Source organism: Morus notabilis, unplaced genomic scaffold, assembly GCF_000414095.1.
Source record: "Morus notabilis unplaced genomic scaffold, ASM41409v2 Scaffold396, whole genome shotgun sequence".
Lineage (NCBI taxonomy): Eukaryota > Viridiplantae > Streptophyta > Magnoliopsida > Rosales > Moraceae > Morus > Morus notabilis.
Window position 1 is genome coordinate 12,010 of NW_010362367.1, and position 24,790 is coordinate 36,799.

The 24,790-nt window shown below is 37.9% G+C and overlaps 3 protein-coding genes across 3 annotated transcripts in view; 2 read left to right on the top strand and 1 right to left on the bottom strand.

The window, feature by feature from the left end:
* The window catches only part of LOC21397426, a 13,397-nt gene extending 3,401 nt beyond the window's left edge, over positions 1-9,996 (top strand). The window contains exons 2-3 of the mRNA XM_024167998.1: positions 9,330-9,593; positions 9,713-9,996. Of these exons, the coding sequence (XP_024023766.1) occupies positions 9,330-9,593; positions 9,713-9,901 (453 nt within the window). The 3' untranslated portion in view covers positions 9,902-9,996. The remainder of the gene's footprint in view (positions 1-9,329; positions 9,594-9,712) is intronic.
* Positions 9,997-16,593: 6,597 nt separating this feature from the next.
* Positions 16,594-17,357, top strand: LOC21397427 (ethylene-responsive transcription factor ERF020). Its single transcript, XM_010101791.2, has one exon. The coding sequence runs from the start codon at positions 16,664-16,666 to the stop codon at positions 17,138-17,140; it is 477 nt and encodes a 158-aa protein (XP_010100093.1). The 5' UTR covers positions 16,594-16,663; the 3' UTR covers positions 17,141-17,357.
* A 545-nt stretch (positions 17,358-17,902) lies between these two features.
* Positions 17,903-20,213, bottom strand: LOC21397428 (11-beta-hydroxysteroid dehydrogenase-like 5). Its single transcript, XM_010101792.2, has 6 exons — positions 20,031-20,213; positions 19,379-19,571; positions 19,019-19,104; positions 18,715-18,846; positions 18,445-18,609; positions 17,903-18,281 (listed from the first exon to the last, which is right to left on the bottom strand). Exons 1-6 carry the CDS (start codon positions 20,211-20,213, stop codon positions 17,961-17,963), a joined length of 1,080 nt encoding a protein of 359 aa, XP_010100094.1. The 3' UTR covers positions 17,903-17,960.
* Between the last annotated feature and the right edge of the window lie 4,577 nt (positions 20,214-24,790).

Consider the following 24,790-nt stretch of genomic DNA (forward strand, 5'->3'; position numbering starts at 1 on the left):
GAGTCATAAAAAGGGTGGCGGGCAAGGTACGGAAAAGCCGTCGCCGCCACGACGGATATAACCGACCGGGAGGCTCTGATGGGGACTTTGTCTAGCATGAAAAAGATCATGCCGTTCAAACGAGATCTAAATCGAAAGTTACCATCCACCTACAAAGAATTCTTAGCACGGGCGCAGAGATATATCAACGCTGAAGAAGCCGACGCCAATGATCCCAAACACAGGTCTAATAAAAACAAAGGAACAGAGCAGGAGTCGACCTCGGGGAAACAAGAAAACCGCAAACGACGAGGTGGAGACAAACAGGTCACGTCGGCCCCAAACCCTCTAGAAACGAAAAAGCCGAGGCAAGAGGAAAATTGGAAGCCTTAACCGTTCTAACGGTATGATTCCTACCATGAGCTGACCGTTGGAGTTGAAGAGATATTCAACCAGGTTGGCCGGAGGAACTTATTACGCCAACCAGAACCGATGATGTCAGACCCAAACCGAAGGAATCAAAGCAAGTGCTACAGGTTCCACGACGATGTCAGCCACAATACTAACGACTGTGCCGACCTAAAGGACGAGATCGAAAGATTAATCCGCAATGGGAGGTTGCAAGAGTTTAAAGCCGAGAGAAGAGGCCACGGCCACGGAAATAACGATCGACACAGGGAGGATAATAGACGTGGAGAGGACTGTAAGCCAGTCGGTGTCATAAGGACCGTCCATGCCGGACCATACCTTAGAGGAGACTCGCGGAGATCCCAGAAGAATTACGCTCATTAGGCGAGACATGTGTACCAGGAGAAGTTTTGGAACCTCTCGGCCACCAAAACGACTGAGATGGTAAAATTCGGTGGTACAAAAGTGGTATTCACTGAGAGAGATGCAATTGGTGTCCATTTTCTTCATAACGATGTCTTGGTGGTAGAGGCAGTTGTTGGAAACCATACCGTATGCAGAATCCTTGTAGACAACGGGAGCTCGATGGACATTCTATACTCCAATTGCCTTGAAAAAATGAGGATTCCAAAGGAGCAACTCGAGAAAACGACCCGGTCGTTATACGGGTTCACGGGGGACTCAATCATCCCCCTAGGAACGATCTGACTACCGATAACCACAGAAGAAAAGCCTAGGCCAGCAACCACGATGACAAATTTCGTGGTGATTAAAAGGGGCTCACAATATAATGTTGTGATCGGGAGACCGACCCTTCAGGCATTAAGGGCAATAACCTACATCTACCATCAAAAGGTCAAGTTTCTGACCCCCAATGCCGTAGGGGAAATGAAAAACAACCAATACGAGTCCAGGGTTGCATACGCAGACGCCATATGCGGATATGACCAACCAGGGAAACAAGAAACAAGAATGGTACACCAAGGACCAATTGAGGACATAGATCCTAGAGTCGAAGAGGAGGTTACATGGTCTTAACCAATCGAGCTGTTAGTGGAGGTCCAGGTGGATGATGAGGAGCTGACGAAGGTACTAAAGGTAGGCTCGGACTTGCCCCCGGCACTTAGGATCAACGTCGAAGACTTCCTAAAGAAAAATCTCGATGTGTTCGCCTGGACACACGCTGACATGAAAGGGATCGACTCTGAAGTCATGTGCCGCACTTTAAACGTCGACCCCTCTTATCCTCCTAAGCGTCAAAAGCGTCGACCAGTGAATCTAGAGAGGTATGAAGCATAAAAGAAGAGGTCAATAAATTGATCAGTAACAATTTCATCAGGGAGGCTCACTATCCTAGATGAGTTTTAAATCCCGTCTTGGTAATCAAGCCTAATGGGAAGTGGAGAACGTGTGTTGACTTTAGCGACCTCAACAAGGCATACCTAAAAGACGAGTTTTCACTCTCTCGAATAGATCAAATGGTCGACGCCACTGTCGGACACGAGCTGTTAAGTTTCATGTACGCTTACTCCGGTTATAATCAAATTCTTATGCATCCATCTGATGAAGAGCACACATCATTCATAACAGACAGGGGCCTCTATTGCTACAAGGTGATGCCCTTTGGCTTAAAGAATGTAAGGACAACATACTAGAGCTCGTAAACAAGATGTTTGCTAAACAAATCGGAAAGACGATGGGGGTTTATGTTGATGACATGCTGGTGAAAAGCACTAAGGCAACATGGCACGTCACACATTTGAGAGAAATGTTTGATGTACTGAAAAAATATCACATGAAGCTAAACTCCCTAAAGTGCGCTTTTGGGGTTGGATCAGGAAAGTTTCTTGGTTTCATGATCAGTAACTGGAGAATAGAGGCTAACCCGGAAAAGATAAAACCTTTGCAGGATATGAGGTCTCCCACGAAACTAAAAGAGGTCCAAAGGTTGACGGGATGTGTCGCCGCCCTTAACAGGTTCATATCTACGGTAACAGACAAATGTGCTCCCTTCTTTGACGCTTTGAAAGGAAGCAAGCATTTTGAGTGGACACCGCAGTATGAAGAGGCATTTCAAAGGCTGAAAGATCACCTGGACAGACCCCCTATCTTGTCAAAACCCATATCGGACGAGGAGCCAAGCTTGTATCTCTCCGTGTCAAAGCATGTCGTAAGCTATATGCTAATCAGGGAAGAAAAAATGGTCCACCCATTAAGACAGGCGTTGCAAAAACTCGAAACTTCCGGTCGACTCCCGAAATGGTCGATAGAATTGAGTCAATTCGACATTGAATACATGCCAAGGACCGCAATCAAAAGACAGGCATTGGCAGATTTCATGGCAGAATTTTTCCACAGGCCGGTGATAGAAAAGGATGGAGAGATTAAGGAGGTAGAGTGGAAACTCTACGTAGATGGAGCGTCAAATAAAATTGGATCAGGAGCAGGTATCATGCTAATAAGCCCAGAAGGCCACAAAATCACTTCGGCGGTACGATTCAAATTTAAAGCGTCAAACAATGAAGCAGAATACGATGCGCTAATCGCAGGATTGCGGTTAGCAAGCCACTTGAAAATTGAAAGACTTAGCGTCTTTAGCGACTCTCAGTTAGTGGTCGGGCAAATGAAAGAAGAATATCAAGCGCGCGACGAAAGGATGGAGGCATACTTAAAAAAGGCAAAGGAAGAACTCACCATGTTCAAAGGCTATGACTATGAGATACTGCAAGTACCAAGAGCCGAGAACACAAACACTCATGCTTTGGTCAAATTGGCGTCGTTGAAAGATTCGGATGTGCTAGGGGTCGTCCCCATCGAAGAGCTAGAGCGGCCGACCATTGATGAGAAGGTGTAAGTCCTTACAACTCGAGCAGTTGAAAATTGGATAACGTCACTCGTCCAGTACTTGATGGATGCCAAGTTGCTTGACGACAAGGATGAGGCCAGAAGGATTGAGTATAGAGCCGCCAGGTACTTACTATATGATGGCCTGTTATACAGACGAGACTTCTCAACGCCCTTACAACGGTGCATGGATGACAGTGAGGCGCGAGAGGTCCTCCGGGAGATCCATGAACGAGTGTGTGCTAATCATACTGGGGGCCATCTTTGGCTCTGAAGGTTTTGAGATAAGGATACTATTGGCCTACGCTTAAAAATGACGCGTTTCAATACGTTTGGCGTTGCAATAAGTGCCAACGATATTCCACAATTCCTAGAGCACCCTCAGAGAACTTAACTTTCATTCTTAGCCCATGACTTTTTGTCAAATGAGAGATCGACCTGATCGGACCCTTGCACCTCGCGCTAGGAGGATTTAAGTTTGCCATCGTCGCAGTAGACTATTACATCAAGTGGGCCGAGGGAAAAGCTCTTACTTCGACCACAGAAGTAGCTTGCACCAACTTTATATGGAACAACATCGTGTGCAGATTTAGAGTTCCACACTCGATCGTGTCTGACAATGGAAAGCAGTTTGACAATGCCTCGACGCACAAATTTTGCGATGATTTGGGCATTCGATAAGACTTCTCAGCTCCGATACATCCACAGTCTAATGGCCAAGTTAAGGTCATCAACAAAATCGTGAAGTACACTATGAAGAAAAGGCTGGATGATTTGAAGGGAAAATGGGTTGAAGAACTCCCGAAGGTCTTGTGGGCGTATAGAACGACGAGTCAAACTACAACAAGCGAAACACCATTCTCTATGACATATGGAGTCGAGGCTGTACTCTCCGTAGAAATTGAAACGCCGACACTAAGGACAGTTGCTTATGAGGACGACGCCAACGTCGAAACAATGAACGGAGAACTCGATTTATTAGAAGAAAAAATGCTCAACTCTCAATTACGGCTCGCCGCTTACCAACAAAGAACAATACGATACTACAATAAGAAAGTCAAATAAAGAAAGTTCGCCTCAGGAGACCTGGTATTAAAAAGAGTGACGCAGAGCACAAAGCCAAAAAATACTGGTCCCTTGGGCCTGACTTGGGAAGGACCCTACCGCATAAGGGATGTGCTACGACTTGAGACCTATGTTCTAGAAAGCCTCGCCGGCAAAAGGATTCAACACCCGTAGAATACAGAGCAGTTAAGACTGTATTACTAATAATGTACGAATTCTTACGCATTTCACTTATATTTTTGATAGTTCAATAATATGAATCAATTTATTCATAGAAAGTGTTCAAAAGACTACAAAGAAATTAACCCCTTAATAACATGCATGCCTAAAATTCGAGGTTTTTAAGCAGACATGGGGGGCAGTAGAGGGTCTACGGATCACAAAAAAGTATATAGATGCCTAAACGTCGTCTCCTCTAAGGAGGATAGACAATTACTTAGCAAATTTTAAGGAATTTGCTAAGACAACGACCCTAAGGGGATGCTTAAAGGTCGTCTCCTCTAAGAAGGAGAGACAATTACTTAGCAAATTTTAAGGAATTTACTAAGACGACGACCCTAAGGGATATCGTCGATTTCTCTAAGGAGGGAAGACGAAAACGACGACCTTAAGGGGCAATTAACATTTTTTGACTTAAGCCCTGAAAGGTGCCAAAGACAGATATGAAATAACATATTATATAATTATAAAAATATATATACAAGATCGGTGGACTTAGAGCCTATTGTCTCAAAGTAATAATAAAAAATAACAAAAAATAGGAAATGTGCTCTTAATTCTCGCCACCACCAACCGAGTCATCTCCGTCTCCAGGTTGGAAAGAGCCGTCATCGTCAGCAGTAAGAGGGGGAACATATAGAAAGCTCAAGTCTTACTCGGGGTGTTGTTGTTTAATCAATTCCACTATTTTTCCCCCGGCAGACTGAAAATCCTTAGTATGGATTTCGATAAGCTCCTCCGAAGCCATGAACTCTTCGACAATTTCCTCACGCTTAGCGACGAAGTCTTCTGAGTCCAGGTAATTCTTAACCGCCGCAAGCTCGGCTTCGTTCTTCTCCTTTTCCCCTCGGCAAAATATTTTTTCCTAGCCTCGGCCGCCTCTTTCGCCGCTGCCTCCGTCCGCCTGGTAGTCTCTTCGACCTAAGCCTTCAGATGGGCCAACTCATCTTCTAGGCTTGTCAGCTTGGCCAGCTTATCTTGAAGGCTCGCCAGTTTGGCCGCGGCCACATTCTTCTCCTCGATGGCAGTCGAGCACTTGGACTTAGCATCATTAAGAAGAGATGTAAGTTTTACTTCTAGGCTGTCCATTTTCTTGCCACGTTACTCAACCTTGACTAGGTCAATGAGGTTAAGGATGGCGAGGACAATGCCCTAAAAGTAAATCAGAGAAAAGAAATGGTAAGAGTCAAGTAAAAAAAAAAAAAAGACAATTGGTGCTTACATGGATCTGAAAGGATATCTGCATACGCTGACGATCCACCAGAGAAGAACAGGAGGCGGAGACCCAATGCTTGTCAAAAAATGACTCGTATAGGGCCTGAAAGACGAGGTAGAAGCGGGGAGGAAGATTCAGCATCGCCTCAATTTGGGCGTCGGAGACATCCTGGACATGGAAGTTCGGGTCCATAATTTTCGCCTCAGGCAGGAGGAGGCAATCCTTGGGCGGAGGAGGAACCTCGGCGACGTCCGGAATGGGAACCACCGGCGTCCAGGTTCCCCCAGTAACCTGTACTTCCTCCTGACGAGCCCTCTTGGGCGCAGGAGTCTCTGATGTCGACCCCGAGACACCCCCCCAAAGGTCTCTTCTTCTTTGATGCCGAAGAGGAAGTACCAATACTGGCCTTCCATTTCCCCTGTGGCTGAGGTCGACGGCTGACGGGAAGTTGAATGTTTAGAGAAGCCATTTCTACACATAACAAGGTTAGAGGCAAAGGGTCGACATGGATCAAATCAACTAAAGGGGCGAGGCCAAAAAATTTACCTTCTGCGTTCAAATGAAAAAACTCTTGAACGGCAGGGAGGTTTGTGGGATCCGGGAGAGGAAGAATCAGCCCTGCTTCCCTATGGTTGGCTTCGATCAAAAGGGCGTCGATATGGCGATCGTCCTCTAGAATCGCGAAAGCCTCTTCAATCCTCGCCCGTTTGTTCCCAGCAAGCTTCGGACGGTCGTGGCTAACTGCATATCGAGGTTACTGTCAGTATTATAAAAAAAAGAAGGGAACAAAGGGGGAACAGTTTACTATGGTTCTCACTTAGCCTCCTAAATGACGTTTGCACTTTCCAGCGGCGGGGCATGCGGTCGTCGAGGTGGAAATTAAAGGGTCCCCTCACCATGAAGAACATAGGTATCCAACTATGTGAGGAAGAGTGGATTCCTTGTATTAATTTACCTAGGATGGGCTTGGATCACCCGTGACCACCCAAAAAATACCACCTCTCGCTCTTTGTGACGTGGCACAGCTTATAAATATACAAAAATTCGTCCAACGGCAGGTCCACATCAAACCGCTGACTCCATAGAACCCAGGCGCCGGCGAAACAATACCAAAAGTTCGGCGCCAGCTGGGCAGGAGTGATGCCATAGTGATGCCAAAAGTCTTTCACGAAGGGATGAACTGGTAAAGTCATCCCTGTGGTGAATGCCCGGGTGTATACTGGAAGGTACCCGGGAGGAGGAAGGTTGGACCTAAAGTTTATATCTGGGAGAAGACAGTCGAACCATCTCCCATCTACGTGCCCGTCTTTAAAAGCCAGAATAATGTCTCTATTCTGAGTCCTTGGGGCTATCATGTATGCGGTGAACGATGGACGATCGGGATCCCCACTCATAACACTACGGAGGCGGCGAATCCACACACTGTTCCTCCCACCAGAGGAGCTTCGCCGCTATCATCCCCCTCAACTAGGAGGTCGACGCTGTTGGCCTCGTCCCTTGGGTCAGGCGCATAATTCTCCACTTCCTTCAGGGTAGAGTCGTCATCCGATGAGGAAGGCGTCCATGAGGTCTCAGCAAGGCGAGTCCGGCCTTACAACGGATGAAGGACCCTCTCTACGGTTAGAAGGTTTGGGGGCCATTGTTCTAATATATATAAAAAAAGAGAGGATAATGTGAAGAGCTAAGTTAAAATCCTAAGTCGAGAGGGAAAGAAAAGCGAAGATTGTTTAAAACTATTAATGGCTGCCAAAGGTGTATGAACGCCGATGGCTCAGAAAGCCGTCGACAGTTCACAAGAAAGGAACGACAAGTGTTCATAAGAAACCCAAATTCACCAGTCAAATACCCTAAACCCAGAGTTCCAAAACTCTCTACAGTCAGCCAGAAACCAAAAAAGCTAGCCTATAAGAGTTCAGGTGTACGCAAAGTAAGTCTCTAACCTCCCTTAGAGCATGTAATAGTCCGACAGAAACCGAGAGACAAAGTACAAACTACACAAATGCGGTTATCATAAGGGGACTTACCAGGAACTTGAGAAGAAGCGAAATCTGGAGCTTGGCTCAAAAGAACTTCGCGAAACACCGAATGGAATGAGAGAGATGGAAAAGGGAGGATTCTGGGAAAATTTGGGCAAAGTAACGGCGGTTCTCAGAAATTTGGATAGACATGGTCTCCGTTTGAAGCACATTTAAAGGGAAATGAACCCTCGACCCCTGGCCGTTGGATGGGATCCTAGTAAATCTAATGGCGGGGGCAACCGATCAAGATCGAACGGCAACGACGGAGGCGGGAAGCCGAAGAAGCACGATCCAACGGCTCAGATTCATCCGTTTAAATCAAGGATCACGTCAGCCTGGCAGTCGAGTCAACGCGACGTTTACACTTCTTGAAGCGTCAGAACCATCATTACAAGGAAGGTTCAGAATTAGGCTCCCACACCCGAAGCGAACAAAAAGGCCAGGGCAAGTCCCAACCTAGTTCGAGGCAGTCCAAAGGAAAATCTCGACCTGGGGGCAGCTGTTGTGTGGGAAAATGTGCAATTACGCGTCGGACAATAACCGTGCTCCACGTGGCCCTATACTTGCCACGTCAGGTAACTGTCGACGCTTGGAATTCGTTTCCCCTTCGTATGGTGAAAGGGTCGATCGTATGAGGGGATTCATAAGACCGTCGACCCTACATGCAGCTGAGGCCTACATGATCTGCGGATCAAAGGTACCACGATAGGGTCGGCCGCGTGAAGGAGGCTACGCTTTGCCTAGTATAGGCGCAGAGGGCAGAATGCGGGCAACTGGGTCCGTACCCCAAGAAAGATCTCTGACATAATAAGTTGGAGATCCCTAGGTTGCGTCTGGGTTTGGAGAAGGTCTGCTGCACAGGAAGTGATTACAAGCCCATAAACCGCTTGGAATGGACCAATGAAAAACCGCAGAGGATCCACAGAGCCGCAATAGTGGACGAAGTGAGTGACCAGTCCAAAAGGCGTTGACAGGCTACAATCAAGTGGGATGATAGGCCACTTGGGAAAAGTCATCATTATAAACCCATGTGACAGTCCGTCCAAAAGAAGCCCATATGAAGTCCGTGGCCTATAAAAAGGGCAAAGCCCCAGAGAGGAAAGGAGATTGGATTTTATTTTATCTGAGAAGAGAAAAAGAGAAATACATTATACAGTGGATGTAGCTCTTTTTTACAGGGTGAACCATTATAAAATTTGTGTGTCTTTTTACTTCCATTCAAGCACTGTCTTTACACTTAGCACCATACTCATTCTAAATACAACATTTTACAACAATAATCCGAATATATACCAAATTTGTGCCGGTAAGCCGACGGAACATCTAGAAGTAACCCGGCGTAATCTTGTTGACGAAATTCCACCGTCAACAGATATGAATGCTGAATTTGGTACAATATTTCCTATTTAAGGATTAAAATGATGTGACTTTTGTGGATTTTTATAAGTAATTTCTATTAGACGGGTATAACGGTTTACTTCATGTACTTTCCTTCAATGTTTTTTCAGTTGATATATATTTTGGTATGAAAGAGTGGTGAAGAAGCTCACGAATACTCATTTCTTCCTTTTTCTATACAGGATGGCTGCATAGTTTGCCCGACCACTGACAGCACATTCGATCTTCGAACGGGGGAAATCAAGGAATGGTACCCGAAAAACCCGGTGCTGAGAGTTCTAACACCTGCTCTGAGGACACTCTATGTTTTCCCTGTGAAAACTGATGAAGAAAATATCTATATCAACATGAGAGGAGCCGGCGTAAACCCTAATGTGTCCGCAGAGATTGTGTTTAGCGGCAAGGCTCAGCCTGGTGTAACTGCAACTGATGTCAATGTGGAGGAGGTAACCACATAACTCTTGAGTTCAGCTGAAACTAGAAACCCTTTTGCTCTATTGGTGCGAAAGGCATTAAATATCACCAGTTCTAGTGTTGTTTATTTTAATATTGTTGTGCATTTTAGGTAAGGATGGTGGTTGATGAAAATCTTGAAGGGTTTGGTTTCACTGGGAAGAATGAAGTAATAAACGGGAAAGCAGCTGTTATTGGCTTCCTCTTGTTGTTGGATTTTGAACTCTTAACTGGCAAAGGACTTCTTAAAGGCACTGGCTTCTTGGACTTCATTTATTCTGTTTCAAATGCTTTCAAATAGTATTTTGCACTATTTCTGATACGTAAAGTGAATGACTCTGTTGGGTTAACCATATTTTAATGTGTTTAATCTTCTTTGTAGTCTTTTATGCGCTATATGCTTTTGTTGTCTAGAAACTAGGACAATGTAGATTCTTCTTCATGCTTTTCAAATTCTATGTTTCCGTTTTTAACAACATGTACAATATATACAAACTTTTGAAAGTAATGAATATGCAAATTTTGTAATTTTCTGATTTTTTTTATGCGCTTATAAAGATATAAAATGGATAAGGTAGCCTGTTAAGTCCGCTGTTAACTTTTTTCTTTGGTCTTCTGCAACTTGGTGTGCCAACTTGCAACTTGTCTTAAGCCAGTATCTATTTTTTAACCATTTTTTTTAAACGTCAAAGTTCTAACAAGATCTAATTACATTCACCATTTGAAGGAGAATAATATATATTTTGTTCTTTTAAAAAATAATTAAAATTGACCTCTAGCTCATTCAAGTTAGTGGTTCACACCGGCTATCCTGTGGTCAAAGAAGTGAAATGTAAAAGGGAAAAGGAAATAAAAAAATAAAAATAAATAAATAACACTTGCATGGACTTTTTTTTTTTTTTTTGGCTAATCTCATGCAAGTCTAAATTGAATTCGTCAACAACTCCTGTTTGATTAACCAATCTACTTGCTTCATTCAATTGATTAATAAATGTTTCAGGACGACAATAAATTTCCCAGTTTTTGTTCTCATACTTGTATTGTTTGTCTTTTTGTCATTTCTAAGGGAAATGAGGGAAATGAGACAATACCCCTTTAAAAATGTATCAATTAGAATTCTTATTCTTTTACTCTTGATTAATAAAATTTTTAATCAAGTAGTTATATTAGTAAAAGGGAATTAATTAAGAATGAGGGGTAAAAATTCAGACCCGTATCTTAAAGAGTAAATTATGCAATTTTCTCTTTTTCTTTTCTTTCTTTTCTTTCTTTTTTTTTTAAAAAAAAAAGTGATGTTTTGAATCCAGTTTACTTATTAAAAAAAAAAAGATAAATAGACTGAAAGTAAATTGAATAAATAGTCGAATTTCTATTTTGTTGTGTTGATATTATGGATTCGATGGATAGACTGAAAATCTACCAAAAAGCACACCAAATTAGCCAAAAACAGACTTTACCGAGAAAAAAAAGATTAAATGGCGCTGGTCTAATTGTATAAATCTTGTGACGACAACAATGACGGGGAAGATAGCATAAAGAGACTAATAAGAAGAGGACCACAAAACATTGAGAAGTACCAGCATAGGCGACAAATTAAAGTAAATAATGTTTACTGCAGGAAATTTAATTGACGACTAAGATCAGCTATCTATCTTACATTATGAATTTATGATTATTTGAAATGTGTCATTTTTACTTCATAAAGCACTATAATTGTGTCGACAACCATTTACCAGGGAACAGAAGCAGTTTATTTAGACCCTCATATTTCCCAAATTAAAGCGAAATTCAAGTTGACCATTCCATAGCCCATACATGTTGCACTTAGGGCTGTTCATAAACCCGAACAACCCGCAAACCCAACCCATCCTGCCCCAACTTAAGCTGAAAAAAGTAACCCCCGGCATTATTTTTAAATTTTCGGTCTATTATACCTCTAACCCGAAGTGTTTGGGGCGGATTGCGGGTTGGGCCCATAACAACCCACAATCTCCAACCCAACCCGCACAACATACCCCCAAGCTTTCGGCCCAAGCCGAACTGTCCAAGTTCTACCTTAAGCTCGCTAACATTAGGGTTCACAATCTCATTCTCGGTCTCTCCTCCCGTGAACCCTCTCTTCTTGCCTCTTCCTTTTTAGTTTTCCCTCTTCTTCCTCTCCCGTGAACCCCCTCATAACTCTCACCTCATTGCTCAGTCCTCTCGGCCGCCGTCTTGCCCACTTTCTCCGGTGCTCTCTCGCCGGACTGATAAGGATGGTTGCTATTTCTATTTAATGATGAAGTTTGAATATTATATTGAACTTTAAGTCTTTGATTTTTTGAATGTTGAAACCGACCACTCAACCCACCCCGCACCGCCCCAACCCAACCCGAACATTGTTGGGTTGTGAAATTTTTCTAACATCGTTGGGGCCAAATATGTGCAACCCGCACCCTTTGGGGTGGGAAAAAAAAAATTCTACCATGCACCAACCCAACCCATGAACAGCCCTAGTTGCACTTTTCCTTTCCTGAATTTATTTTCTAATTCTTCTTGTTCGAAGTCCTAAGAGGAACTTCGGTCAAAGATAAAGATGCGTTATTCTTTCTTTTGTCCAAAGGATACAGCACAGACGTATTCTGGATTTAATAGAACATTTCAAAAATCTATAATCTGTAAAGCCCTCTTTTCATCAATTTCTCTGCAGTTATCTCTTGTCAACTCCCAATTTTTTTGTATTTCTTTTTTTTTTTTTTACTTTTTCTTTTTCTTTCTTTTTCCTTAATTCTTTTAAAAACTCTTTTACAGTTTATTCACTACAGCGTGTTATTTTAAAATATTTATATTTTCTTACTTTACTCCTATTAAAGTAATTTTTTTCAACCTAAATCCAAACTATTTCATCGAATCATTAATAAAACATTCAACTTGTCTCCAAACAGTGCTCACTCAATTTTTTTTTTCATTTTTATTAAAATCACCTTTACATTGTAATTATTTTATGCGCAAAACTTATAATAGGACATTCCATTGATAGGAACTAATATTTTAGCTATTAAATTAACTTTTTAATAGTCTAATATGGAATATGAGCAATTCTGTGTTGTTTGTTGTAAATTTTTATCTAATTTATAATCTATAATATATATATATAATAATCTATTAACTATTAAAAGAGTCAAGTGCACTCTCTCTTAAAGAAATAAGGATGTCACGTAGTAGTCTCACTCTTTTTTTTTTCTCTCCTCAACTTTTCTTTTTAAAATGTTTTGTTTTGTTTTTTTTTTAATTTTGTGAATTTTTTCAGTTTAATTTCCTTGTTTTAATGCAAAAGTAAAACCAAGCTAACAAAATTATTTTTTACGTGCATAACACTTCCTCAACTATTACATAACAAAACCGCAACCTCAAATTGAATAGATTACCATTCCAAACACGTGACTATATTCTACCAATGTGAACTTGAAACTCCTGGCTCCTGCCGTTTTATTCATAATGACAATTACGACGTGTTTTACCATAAAAAAAAATGACATAACAACTTAAAAGAGCTAAATTTATGACGGTCCTTGATTTTTTTTTTTTCTCTTTTTACAAAATAATTCATCTGTCGAAAGTTGTATTAAATATTTTAGTATCCGAATTAAAAAAGAAGAGAAATTTTTTAGTAAATACTGAAAAAATAAATTACTGAAATGACTCTTTTTAACTGTTAGATTTGCATCAGAAACTTTTATTTTATAAAAACTTTTATTTCACATTTTTTAATTTGATATGATTTTAATCAAATTTAATAGTCATAAATTAACCCATCAATAAGAAGGCTCTGCCAAAGGAAGATCTAAAACAATATGCTGAAGTTAGTCTAATGAATGGAAAACGTTTAAATAGAAAGAGTTAAAGATATTAGTGCTTGACCTAAAGAGCCGAGCCAAAATTAGTTCCTCTGTAAAATAAATAGATAGAAATTATATATGTGTACATTATAAATGTGCTTTATTACAGAAAAAAAAAAAAAAAAGAAGAAGAAGAAGTAGAGTGATTTATAATGTGGCCTAACATAGGGACTAACTTTAACACATATTTTAGTTTAAGGATAAAATTTGACACAACTTTTAACACAGATCATTTATAATAATCTATTACCTAATATAAGAAACATGGATGAGGTTTTGAAATTTTTGTAGTTCAACATCTTGCTTGCTTGCTTTTAAGTTTTTTTTTTTTTTTTCCTTTCTTTTTTGGTTTTTAAAATTATATTTTTCAGCTTTTTTTTTTTCTTCTTGTTTTCATTAATTGTATTTTAAATATTCTTCTTTTTTCCTTCTTCTTTTTTAAATCTTGTACTTTTTAATGTTTGCATCAAAATATTTTTTTCATTAATTTTCTCTTGAAACATCTCATTTATTATCCTTTTTTTTTCACTTGTGAATCTCTATACTCTTTTCTATATTTCTATACTTATAATAGAGAAGATGTATATATTTTTTCAACTTTTAATTTCAACCATCATCATGCATAATATGAAATTGGTTATTTTCATTGAACCATAATTTTATTTAGGTTAAAATTTAAAAATTCCTAGTAAGTTTCACTGTTATTGTAAAATTTTTATGAATATCATTTTTTAGTTTGAAAAATGATTATAAGTTGGCTATATTTATTTATTTTTATAATTGTTAAAACATTGTTGTCATCCTTTTACAAAAACATGGTTAGCATGCCTTTTTTCAGTTTGACTAAAAAAAGACGAATAATTAAAATATTTATTTATAATACTATCACAAAGAAACAATTAAAAAAACATGTTTATATCAAAAATATACTTATTTTACTTAATAGATTTAAATAAATTTTTAAAAAAAATGCAGATTGCAAAGTAAAAAAAATGTTACTAACGGGACGTGCCCTCAAGCTACTACTAATAAAAAATTTAAAGTTTCCTCATGAATTCAACTTTTAAATAAATATATAACGTGTTGTCGTTCCACATTTGAGCATTCAGCATAGTCTTCTTGAGCAAATTGCATTTTCAGCTTTCTTCTTCCTTCTTTAATTTCTTTTATCCCACTTTTTTCTGTTCAACGTTTTCCTTTTTATATGATGACTGATGAGATAAGATGAGGACTTATCAGACGTGATCAAAAGTGAGAATTTTAAGAAGAGCAAATTACCAATTTACACCAAGTACCTAGATATTGGTATCATGAATAGTAGACAAAAATTTTTGAGTCGAAGACTTTGTTGCTGATTATGTGAAACCAATTTTTCTTCAGGAAGTCGGCCATTCGATATCAATCCATAACTTTAGTCGCTCCTATTTCTTTTTCAATCCTTGCAAAATGTAATCCGGCCATTTTCAAGAAAGTATGATTATTCAAAAAAAGAATAAGTGTGTGGAAAAAAAAATTTATAATCCTGCACTGATTTAAAATGATATTCTTTACGCTTCTGATCACTCACCTTGCTAATTGAATCCTATTACAATATTTATGTTCTTATTCTTGTATGTTATCTTCTTTATCTTTTCTTTTCTTTACTGTTAGGTCTCTGCTAAAATGTTCGCTTATTTGCTCATGTCATTTGGTGACATGTTCTATCTAAAAATTGCATTTTCTTTTGAAATAAAATGTGAAGAAGACTTTTTTTTACAGCAAAAAAATAAAAACTGAAGAATTGTTCATTAAGGAAAACGTGACGAAAAATTGACTCGTGTGAACATTAGGTACCTTACACCAGCTTTAAAGTTGGATTAATGAAAGTGCGCACTACAAAAATGCCTCCATCTGACGATGATCATGGGTGCTAATACTCTTTTTCAAATACAGTTTTACTCCACAACATGTTTTCCATTGTCGTTAGAATCCAAATGTTCACTAATGAGTAGGACTATCGATGAGAGGGTAGACTATCGATGTTCAGTATCCTCTCAGTAGTGTTGAGTATCATTACCACAACACTGTTCTTTAAGTTAGCGCCTAAAATCTTTAGTATTTAAAATTTAATGGTTTTGATTGTTATAAGTTGACGGTAGCATAGTTTCTTCTCCTCATTTCCCCCCAAAAAAAAAAAAAAAGTAAAGGAAAAACCAATGTCATTGTTTGTTTTGTTAGTGGTGTTTTAGACTCTTCCTTCTTTTTTTTTTTTTTTCTGTGTTGTGGTTTGTAACAACAACGGCTTTTACACTGATTTGGTATTTGTTTGTCTTGTTTTCTAGTGTTGAGTTGTTTTATGTCTGCTAGTTTTGTTTCTTAGCAATGTTTTATACTGTCTTAGTGCTACAGGTCTCTTAATTTTGATGGATTATATCTATATATATATATATATTACAATTACAAATTCTGTAAAAACTCACTTATGTGCTTAATTATTAGTGTTCCTATTTTGGTGTTCATTTTCAAAATTCAAAACAAGTCTATTTCTTTTGAGCGTTTCATTCAAATTTATCAGCGGAATTGATTGTGTATCACGATTGTGATTTCCTATTTTAGACCATATAGAACATTATTGGCGTTTGTATTTTCTTAATTTGAAATATACTCCCCTTAAAAAATCTTAATCCTTGTTACTCGAGTTTTTTCCTTCCACATTTTTTTAGCAAAAAAGAAAAGAAGAGAGAAGAAAAAACACGTGTCTAGTTGGAGTAAGATTTTCTGACATAAACAGTGTCCCACGTGTACGTTGAATTTCTTTTAACCTTAGAAGATCCCATAAATACTCTTGAGACGTATCTGCATTCCAAGTTGTACTACCGTCCATTTTTTGTCTTTATTTTGATTGGATGGTGAAGCCTCCTCTTATTTTGACCTTTGAAAATTTTGACTTTTTCTAGCTCTTCCCCAACTCTCTCCTACAACTCACAGTTGACCTTTCAAACTCGGATACTATCTAGTTTTCTTTCCATAATAATTACATTTACACACGAGAATGCACCGCTGACTTTCTTCCTTCTTCAAACTATATATTGCACTCAGCTTCGTCTTTCGTTCCCACAACAAATTTAACGGACCAACCAGTCAACCAACGTTACTTTTATTTTCTGGTAAAGTTTTCTGTTTTTTTGACAAAAGAAGAGAAAATCATGAGTTATGAAAAGTCGGAAGAGACGAGGACCAAGTACAAGGGCGTTCGTCGAAGAAAGTGGGGCAAATGGGTTTCGGAGATCAGAGTCCCGGGCTCGCAGGAGAGGCTCTGGCTGGGCTCGTACGCGACGGCGGAGGCGGCTGCGGTGGCCCATGATGTTGCGTTTTACTGCCTGCGGAGGCCGGTGTCGTTGGAGAGCCTCAACTTTCCTCTCATGCTTCCCGTCGCCAGTCTCCAGGGGGACATGTCGCCGAGGACCATTCAGAGGGCGGCTTCCGACGCTGGCATGGCCATCGACGCCCGCCAGAGCCAGTTTTCCTCGGGCTCGGCCCATTCGCCGGGAGGCCCGGTGGGTGGGACTCAAAACGGCGCCGTCTTGGAGAGTAGTGAGGCTGCTTGGGGTGGTTGGAAAGGCAGTGAGCTTGGATCGGATGGGGAGGCTGGTTTGAGCATTTCGATTGAGGATTATCTCTAGGCAGCCTTTTTTTGTTGTCGTTTTGGGTCCCTTTTTAAATTTATAGGTTTTACTTTTGAGGACCCTTTTGATCAGTCGTCGTTTGTATATACTCAATTACTCATACGCGAGCGAGCGTGTCAAGTATTCGGAACAGACATGCTCTTAGTTTGAGATCTGGTCTGATCTGGTTTTTCGTGTTTAACAACAACAATAATGACAAAAAAAAAAAAAAAAAAAAAAAAAAAAAAAGAGGAAGAGCTCCATTATGTTTTGTCGCAAAGCATTATGACTATGACTTATGAGCACTAATTCATCGCACCACGGTCCATGTCCCAAGTGCGTTTTTGTGTTTGTAAGGTCCACCACAGAGCAAACCACTAGTACATCACAAAAATCTTCACACTTCCATATGTAAGAGAATTTGAAGGGTCCAAAAATCACTAGTGTTGAACAGACGCGTGAGAGAGAGCTTAACACCTTTTGCATCACGTGAAGTACTAATATTCCACAACTAGTGCTAAAATACACCATTGGTGCTCGACGTTATCTTGATGTAACATATAGGCTTCAAAATTCTTTTGGGAAATTGAATGACTAAAAACGACATTATTACTACACGTCCCTAAACTAACAAAAAGATCGAGAAAAATGTGCCAAGATAAGCTGTGCTTTATTGTTTTATTGAACAAGGCGTAGAAATGAGAGTTAGGAATCCGGCAAGGAAAGTCCAAAAAGAGCAAGATCACTCACACATCACATGATATATAAGCTAATAAATTATTGACCACCCTATCTACTCGCACAAAACATAGGCGCTTGATCTTCTTCTATGTCTTCTTCATTCCTGTTTTAGCTGGTGCGGAGGACTCATTTGAGGGAACGTCATGGGACCACCCGTGAGGAACTTCCTCGGAGAGGAGCCCTCCAATAAGGGTCTTTCGGCATAATAAGGCCTTCCGGTTCCCACGAGAGAAGTCCGCCTCGTACCGTTGGGTGACAGAAGCAAACGGAATGTCCAATTCAGAATTTTTGGTGCAAATACTCTGTAGACTAGGAATATGTCGTACCAGCTTGGATACTTCACATATGGTTCTCCTCGGCATGCCCCGGAAACTATCAGCCTTGCAAACTTCTCCACCGGCCCTCCGCTCACATGTACCTAAAATATCGTTTTCAAAATCTCATTCTTTATTCTAGTGGGTTCTCAGCTTATACATACGAGTACTTGTAATATTTCGTGGAAACATTTGAATATTGTGCAAGGATACATTTATATAAGATAAAAGATCACATTGTAAACAAAAACTGCAAATGTAATTTACCTCTCTTTCCTCCTTCCATTGCATTTCAGCGCCTTCCTCTAGCATGAATTTGCCACCACTTATTTCACCCCCAATCCAGCCATGTGTTGCTATTGTTATTCCAACCTCATCTCTCACTTCAAATCTCAGCGTCTCGTAAAAGTTTATCAGAGCCGACTTCGCTGCCTGCTCATTTAGTGACGCAGTTTTATATACGTAACATTTAGCAGGTAATTAGGAACTTTGTGTAAATTTTAAGAAATAGTTTTGGGAGATTACTTATAAACTTACAGCATATAAGCTCATTCTGGGCAGAGGTAACCAGTTCTCAACTGATGCATTAACCACCACTCGGCCATTGCTTTGGTAAAGGTAAGGAAGCGCCACAAATGTTGGATAAACATTTCCCCAAAAGTTTATGTCCTAATTAGAACAGCAAATGAAAAATCAGGATAATTAGTACCCTTTTTCTCTGAGCCATTTAGTGCAATTATCAAAATCAACATGTAATCTTTTTAGTAAGGTATATTAGAGCATTAATTGAGACAAATGCATAAGTACTATTCATGTTTAAGTTCATAAATTTTGTTCTTACCAACAAGTGGGGAAACACAGACGTATCACTCACTTCCTCCAAGTAGAATGTATGACCTAAACTCACAGTGTTTACAAGATGATCCACTGCAAAACAGGGGGGGGGGGGGGGGGAAAGGAGTAGATAATCCAAGGACCAGAGGACACAAAAAAGTGCCATTGAACATTGTAGTGTGGCAAAATGGCAAATTCTTTAAAGCGAGAGTCAAGATAGTCCTTATTTTTAAGATCTAACACATGATGTAATCTGTTATTTTTTAGGAAATTAGTATGGTTGATTAGTATTTATCTGCTAGTAAATGGTGTTACATTTATTAATCTGTTAAAACGTAAATGTGGAAGAGACGCGTAAAAAACATACCACGGCCATGGAAGTTGATGGTCTCATTGAGAAATCTCCTGCAATCATCTTCCTTAACAACATCTGCGGCTATAATCATAACATGTCTGGCGCCTATACGTCTTGCATTCTCACTTATCCCAAGAAGTCTAGTCTCTCTTCTTGCAACTAGTACTAGATTTGCACCCCTTCTTGCGTATTCATACGCAATTTGCTACAATTTGAGGTCATTAATGTGGTATTAAAAATCAACAATATTAATAATAATTGCTAAAGTCATATTTTTCATCAAATTCCATCATATTTTGAATTTTTTTTTTTTAATTATCGTGATATGGCTAAGTTTAAAAATGTGCACCACCCCTAAAAGTGTTCTACAGAAGCCCTGAAAAATTTGTTGAAAAAGTCAAATATCACCGAGGGTCATGTCTACTAAGACCCCGTTGACAAGTATATGTGATTGATTTTGACCCGTTCATTATGAAGTCAAGAAGAAAAATTAGGAATTTCCTTTACAATTTCCTCCAAATCGATGCAACCCAAAACAGTAGATTTTCCACACACAAAAAAAATAAATAAATAAAAAACTTTAACCAGAGAAGGACACTAAAACTGAGCACGGACCCAAAAAAAAAAAAGCATAATTTGGAAGATGGTAGACTTGACAACTTACCTCCCCAATGCCGGAAGAAGCTCCGGTGATAATAACCACTTTATCTTCCATATTCTCTTCGTAAAAAGTGCTGTAAAGCCACTCACAAGCACTGATAAAGCACAAGGCTGGCCATGCACAGGCTAGCATCACCATGCTCGCCGGAGGCACCACCCAATTCAGAAAAGTGTTCACAAAATCCATTAATATATAATTGATTAATATTCAATATGGATCATCAGCCCACCCAGAAATATAAAGAAAGGAAATTTAGAAATTTCTCTGGGTTTGGGAATAATAAGAGATAGAAAAAAGATAAGGAAGGGTTGGGGAGAAGAGTTAAAAGTGTGAAACATAGTGATAGATGATGAACACCATGAAAACATGCATGGAATGCTGAGACCACACGTGTTTGGTCGCACACCTGAGGTTTTGACGGATGGTTTTTGGATTTTCCTGCATGATTTCTCTGCTTAATCCACTCTCTGCTTTGTTGAAACGTAGCACCCCCTTTGCAGACACCTATCCAATACAGTCCTGTCCACTGCTGTGCAACAAGTAACGGCGTCGTTACTATTATCTCTGCACCTACGCGATATATATTTTCGCTACAGATTACAAGTTTTTTTGTTTGAGAGTTATGGAGTCATTAGACAATAGATATCCATTACAATTAATAGATTATTATTTCAGATTTATTATGTTTTTATTTCTTCAGCTGTCAGACACCAAAATGAATGGTTGACAATTGTGAATTTTGTTAAAAACCAAAATGCTGCTAGCAGCACGTCTAGTTCAGTCGGTAGAGTGCAAGGCTCTCTTAAACTTGTGGTCGTGGGTTCGAGCCCCAATGTGGCGAATTCTGCATTTCTTTTTTCTCCCATAGTATTGGGACACGACGCGGTAGTAGAATAGATTCAAAACAATTTAAATTTAAATTTAAATTTTGTGAGGGAAAACATTTTAAAATAATTTTTTAAACATTGCAATAGAACTTTAAACGACTAAAAAATTATACAATAAAAACACAATAACTTACCCAAGTTTAACAATTATGGAATCTTTTTTGAGGATTTGCATCCATCCATGCCATTAATAAACGAGTTGACTTCTTACAATCGCACAAAACATCTTTATTTTCACTTTAAGTTCTTGCTCGTGCACTCATTTTGCCTCAAATTCCAAGCTTTTTCCCCTAAAACGTTTATTCCCAATTTCAACGTTTTTTTTCCTCCGTTTTGATCTGTATAATTGGGTTAATTGGTGAATGTAAAATGACTACTCATCCTCATTAAACTATCACGTGCATGTCACGTGACTAATTCATACTGAAATTAAACTTTGTTTTCAATTTTACTGTAATTACAATTAATTTAAAATTTTAAAAATTAAATTATAAAAATTAAAAGTGACTAATTCATACTAAAATTAAATTTCGTTTTCAATTTGACTGTAATTGTAACGAATTTTAAAATTTTAAGATTAAATTATGAAAATTAAAAGTTAAAGGATTAAATTACCAAACTTGCAAATTTAAAAGAGTGCATGTACAAAAGCGCCTTTTCATTATTAAATGTCTGCAAAAAAGACATGTTATTTATACTTTTGCTAGTTTTCCTTAAAATACTCAAAACAAAATTTCGCAGTTCTTCAAAACAATGTCATTTTTACATTGATTTTAGAGAAAATTTATACTTTTGATCTCCAAAAATTTTCTTGAATTTTATAAAATTTACTCGGATATTTTATTTGAATTGATGAATGTAAAATGACTACTCATGCCTCATTAAACTATCACGTGCATGTCACGTGACTAATTCATACTAAAATTAAACTTCATTTTTGATTTGACTGTAATTGCAACGAATTTAAAATTTTAAAAATTAAATTATGAAAATTAAAAGTGACTAATTCATACTAAAATTAAATTTCGTTTTCAATTTAACTATAATTGCAACGAATTTTAAAATATTAATGTCAATTGTATATTTACCATAAAGAAGTGTGATATAGTATGCTATTTTTATTTTTACTCTAATGCATAATGCTAAATCTATTTTTTTACATAATTGTTAAGCTTTGAAAATTGTAAAAAGTAAACTTTTATGTTTAAAATAATTAAAAAATGTAAAAGTTGCAATGATTACATGAAAATTTTGATTGCTATACTTAGTAGCATATGAACAATTTGACATAACAAATAGCATTACATTTGAGAGTGTTTTTTATATTCAAATGTTAAAATTATAATTGACACATTAATTATAACTTTGCGTTAGAGATGCTCTTATGTGTCATTTGAATGGAGATGTTGAAATTTTTCATTCAACATATTTTTTCATCACCAATTTAACATAATTATCATCAGGATATAACACATTTCAACATTTTACAAATTGAGGGACAAATTACCAAACTAAAAATTTAGAGGCTAAATGAGCAAAATACCCTAACATTAACAAAATATTGTAAGGACTGACGAAGGACGTTTATGGTTGATTTCGAACATCTTGTCGTTTTTATTTTATTTTATTTTGAAATTGACGTGTGTCGTGAAGTAAAACAACATGTGGTTTATTTCAAGTATGTACAGTCGTTTTCTATCGACACTAGAATTTACATAGTAGTGTAGTTAATTTTTGCTTTTATTAAAATTTTAAGTTTGAGTTTTGGTACTCTTGAGAGTCAAAATTAAAATATAGGGTTTTTAGCACAATTGGTCCCTAAATTTATTGTGATTTAGTAAATTATCTCTCAAATTTTTATTTTGATAATCAACATCCTGAACTTATAAATTTGTTGCAATGTATCCCATTTTACTAAATTTGTTCAAATTTGTTATTAGATTTAAAGGATTAAAAATTGAGAAATTGAAAGATTTGTGTTATATTTTAATTAGGATTTTGAAATTTTTTGTTCAATGTTAATACAATCATTGTCAAAGTGGGGCATATTGCAACAATTTTATGTTGAGAATGCAACGTATTAAAATTAAAAGTTTGGAAGGCAATTTGTTAAACTACGACAAATTTAGAGGACATATGTGCTAAAAACCCTAAAATATAATTTAAAATTTTAAAAAGTTTGGTTAAAAGTAATTATACATGAAACTATGATTTGAAAGATAATAGAAACTACTTAAAAACTTGGGCAAAAAATTTGTAAATTATAAATTTCAAGGGGCTAAAAGTTAGAGACCAAAAATTAAAGGAGCCACTTGGGCTGAGGGGGTAGCTCCCCCTCCCCCCACTCCCCCCGGGCCTCAAGTGGCTCCCCCCTGCAAGGACGTCTACTTGAACGTTGTTAGATCTAGAAAATAGATGAATGCCAAAGAGCATGTTACGCAAGTAAGCATTCTCCAAGCGACGCCATGGCCCCACCTCACCTATAAGCCTTTCAAAAATACCATTCGAGCTTTTTTTTTTTTTTTTTTTTGTTCAAAAAGCCTTCTGTCCGACACGGCAGCATCTTCTTGGACAATCAACACTTTCCAAACCGAAATTGTCGCAGAATGTACAAACCAAAATTTCCTCTGACTCGTATATTCCTCAAAAAGCATTAAAAGTCCTGACCCGTGAAACATTTTCCAATTTCCATTCAGCAATCACCGGAATTTTGTTGGATACAGGCTCAAAGAAGATGTGCCAAGCTGTAGCTGAACTACGAAGATTATGAATTAAGATTTCTCCTAGTTTATTTTCTTTATTAAAAAAATGTTGTATATTAATACACGTATTTCATGCTCAGTGGAATAGAAGGGGTGAAATGATATTGGTGCGGAGAAAACTAGGATGTTGAATTCTTAAGACGAGTGTAATGAAAAATAAATAAGACGACCTGTCAAAAAAATAATAATAATAATAAGACGACATAAAAGTTATCGTCGTTTCGACCCGGCCGAATGGTGGGAAGTTGGAGAGAATCGTTTAGTTAGTTGAAGTGGGGCCCAATTTGTGAGAGTCGACGTATAGCCACGTGGACTCACTCCAGCAAAATATAGTTGGACGCACGTCTTCTGCGTATCGCAAATTTTCCAAACTCCAATGAAGCAACTACGAAAAAACAACAAAAAAAAAAAAAAGGTTTTTTGTTTTTAAATAAAAGTAGGAAAAACAGAGCAATTCTATCACACTCTCTTTCCCCCTATTCAATTCGAAGACAATATCCACATGACAAAAGTAGTACTAATATTGCATACCAAAAACTTTCCTTTTCTTTCTTTTTTTTTATAAAATGATTATTGTCATTGATGACCTAATTTTTAATTTACTCTTTAAATTTTAAAAATTTTCATTTTATTTTTTAAATTTTAAATTATTCTCATTTAATTTATTATATTTATAATTTTTATTAAAAACATATACAAAAAATAACGTAACTATTTAATCTTTTTATTTAAATTTATATTTAAAAAATAGATAAAAATTACGTTATCACATTTAACTTTTTATTTTTCTATCTAATTTTAAGAGAAATTTTTACAAAAGCGCTTAATAATTTTAATTAAATTATGATGCGATTGCAATATCTCTTATAAGGAAAAAAAAAAGAAAAAAAAAAAGAAAAAAGAAAAACAGTGTATAGCTGGAGAGAGCTGGATCTCCCACCGTTCTGTAAAATCCCAAAAACCATCGGTTTTCCTCATTTCTAGGACAAATCCACGCCCGCAAATCTCTTTCTCTGTCCCCAATCATAACAGAGTTCCATTTTCATTTTTCAACTTTTTTTTCGCCTTTTTCCATTATTGTCCTCTCCATTTTTCAGTATCTCTGTTTTTCTTA

Excerpts from the sequence above, each read along its gene's own strand:
- LOC21397428 (XM_010101792.2), bottom strand. The coding sequence starts at position 20,213 with ATGGATTTTGTGAACACTTTTCTGAATTGGGTGGTGCCTCCGGCGAGC. Across the intron at positions 19,572-20,030 it reads CTTCTTCCGGCATTGGGGAG|CAAATTGCGTATGAATACGC; the intron begins GTAAGTTGTCAA and ends CTCAAATTGTAG. Across the intron at positions 18,610-18,714 it reads CCAGAATGAGCTTATATGCT|GCAGCGAAGTCGGCTCTGAT; the intron begins GTAAGTTTATAA and ends CTAAATGAGCAG.
- LOC21397427 (XM_010101791.2), top strand. The coding sequence starts at position 16,664 with ATGAGTTATGAAAAGTCGGAAGAGACGAGGACCAAGTACAAGGGCGTT.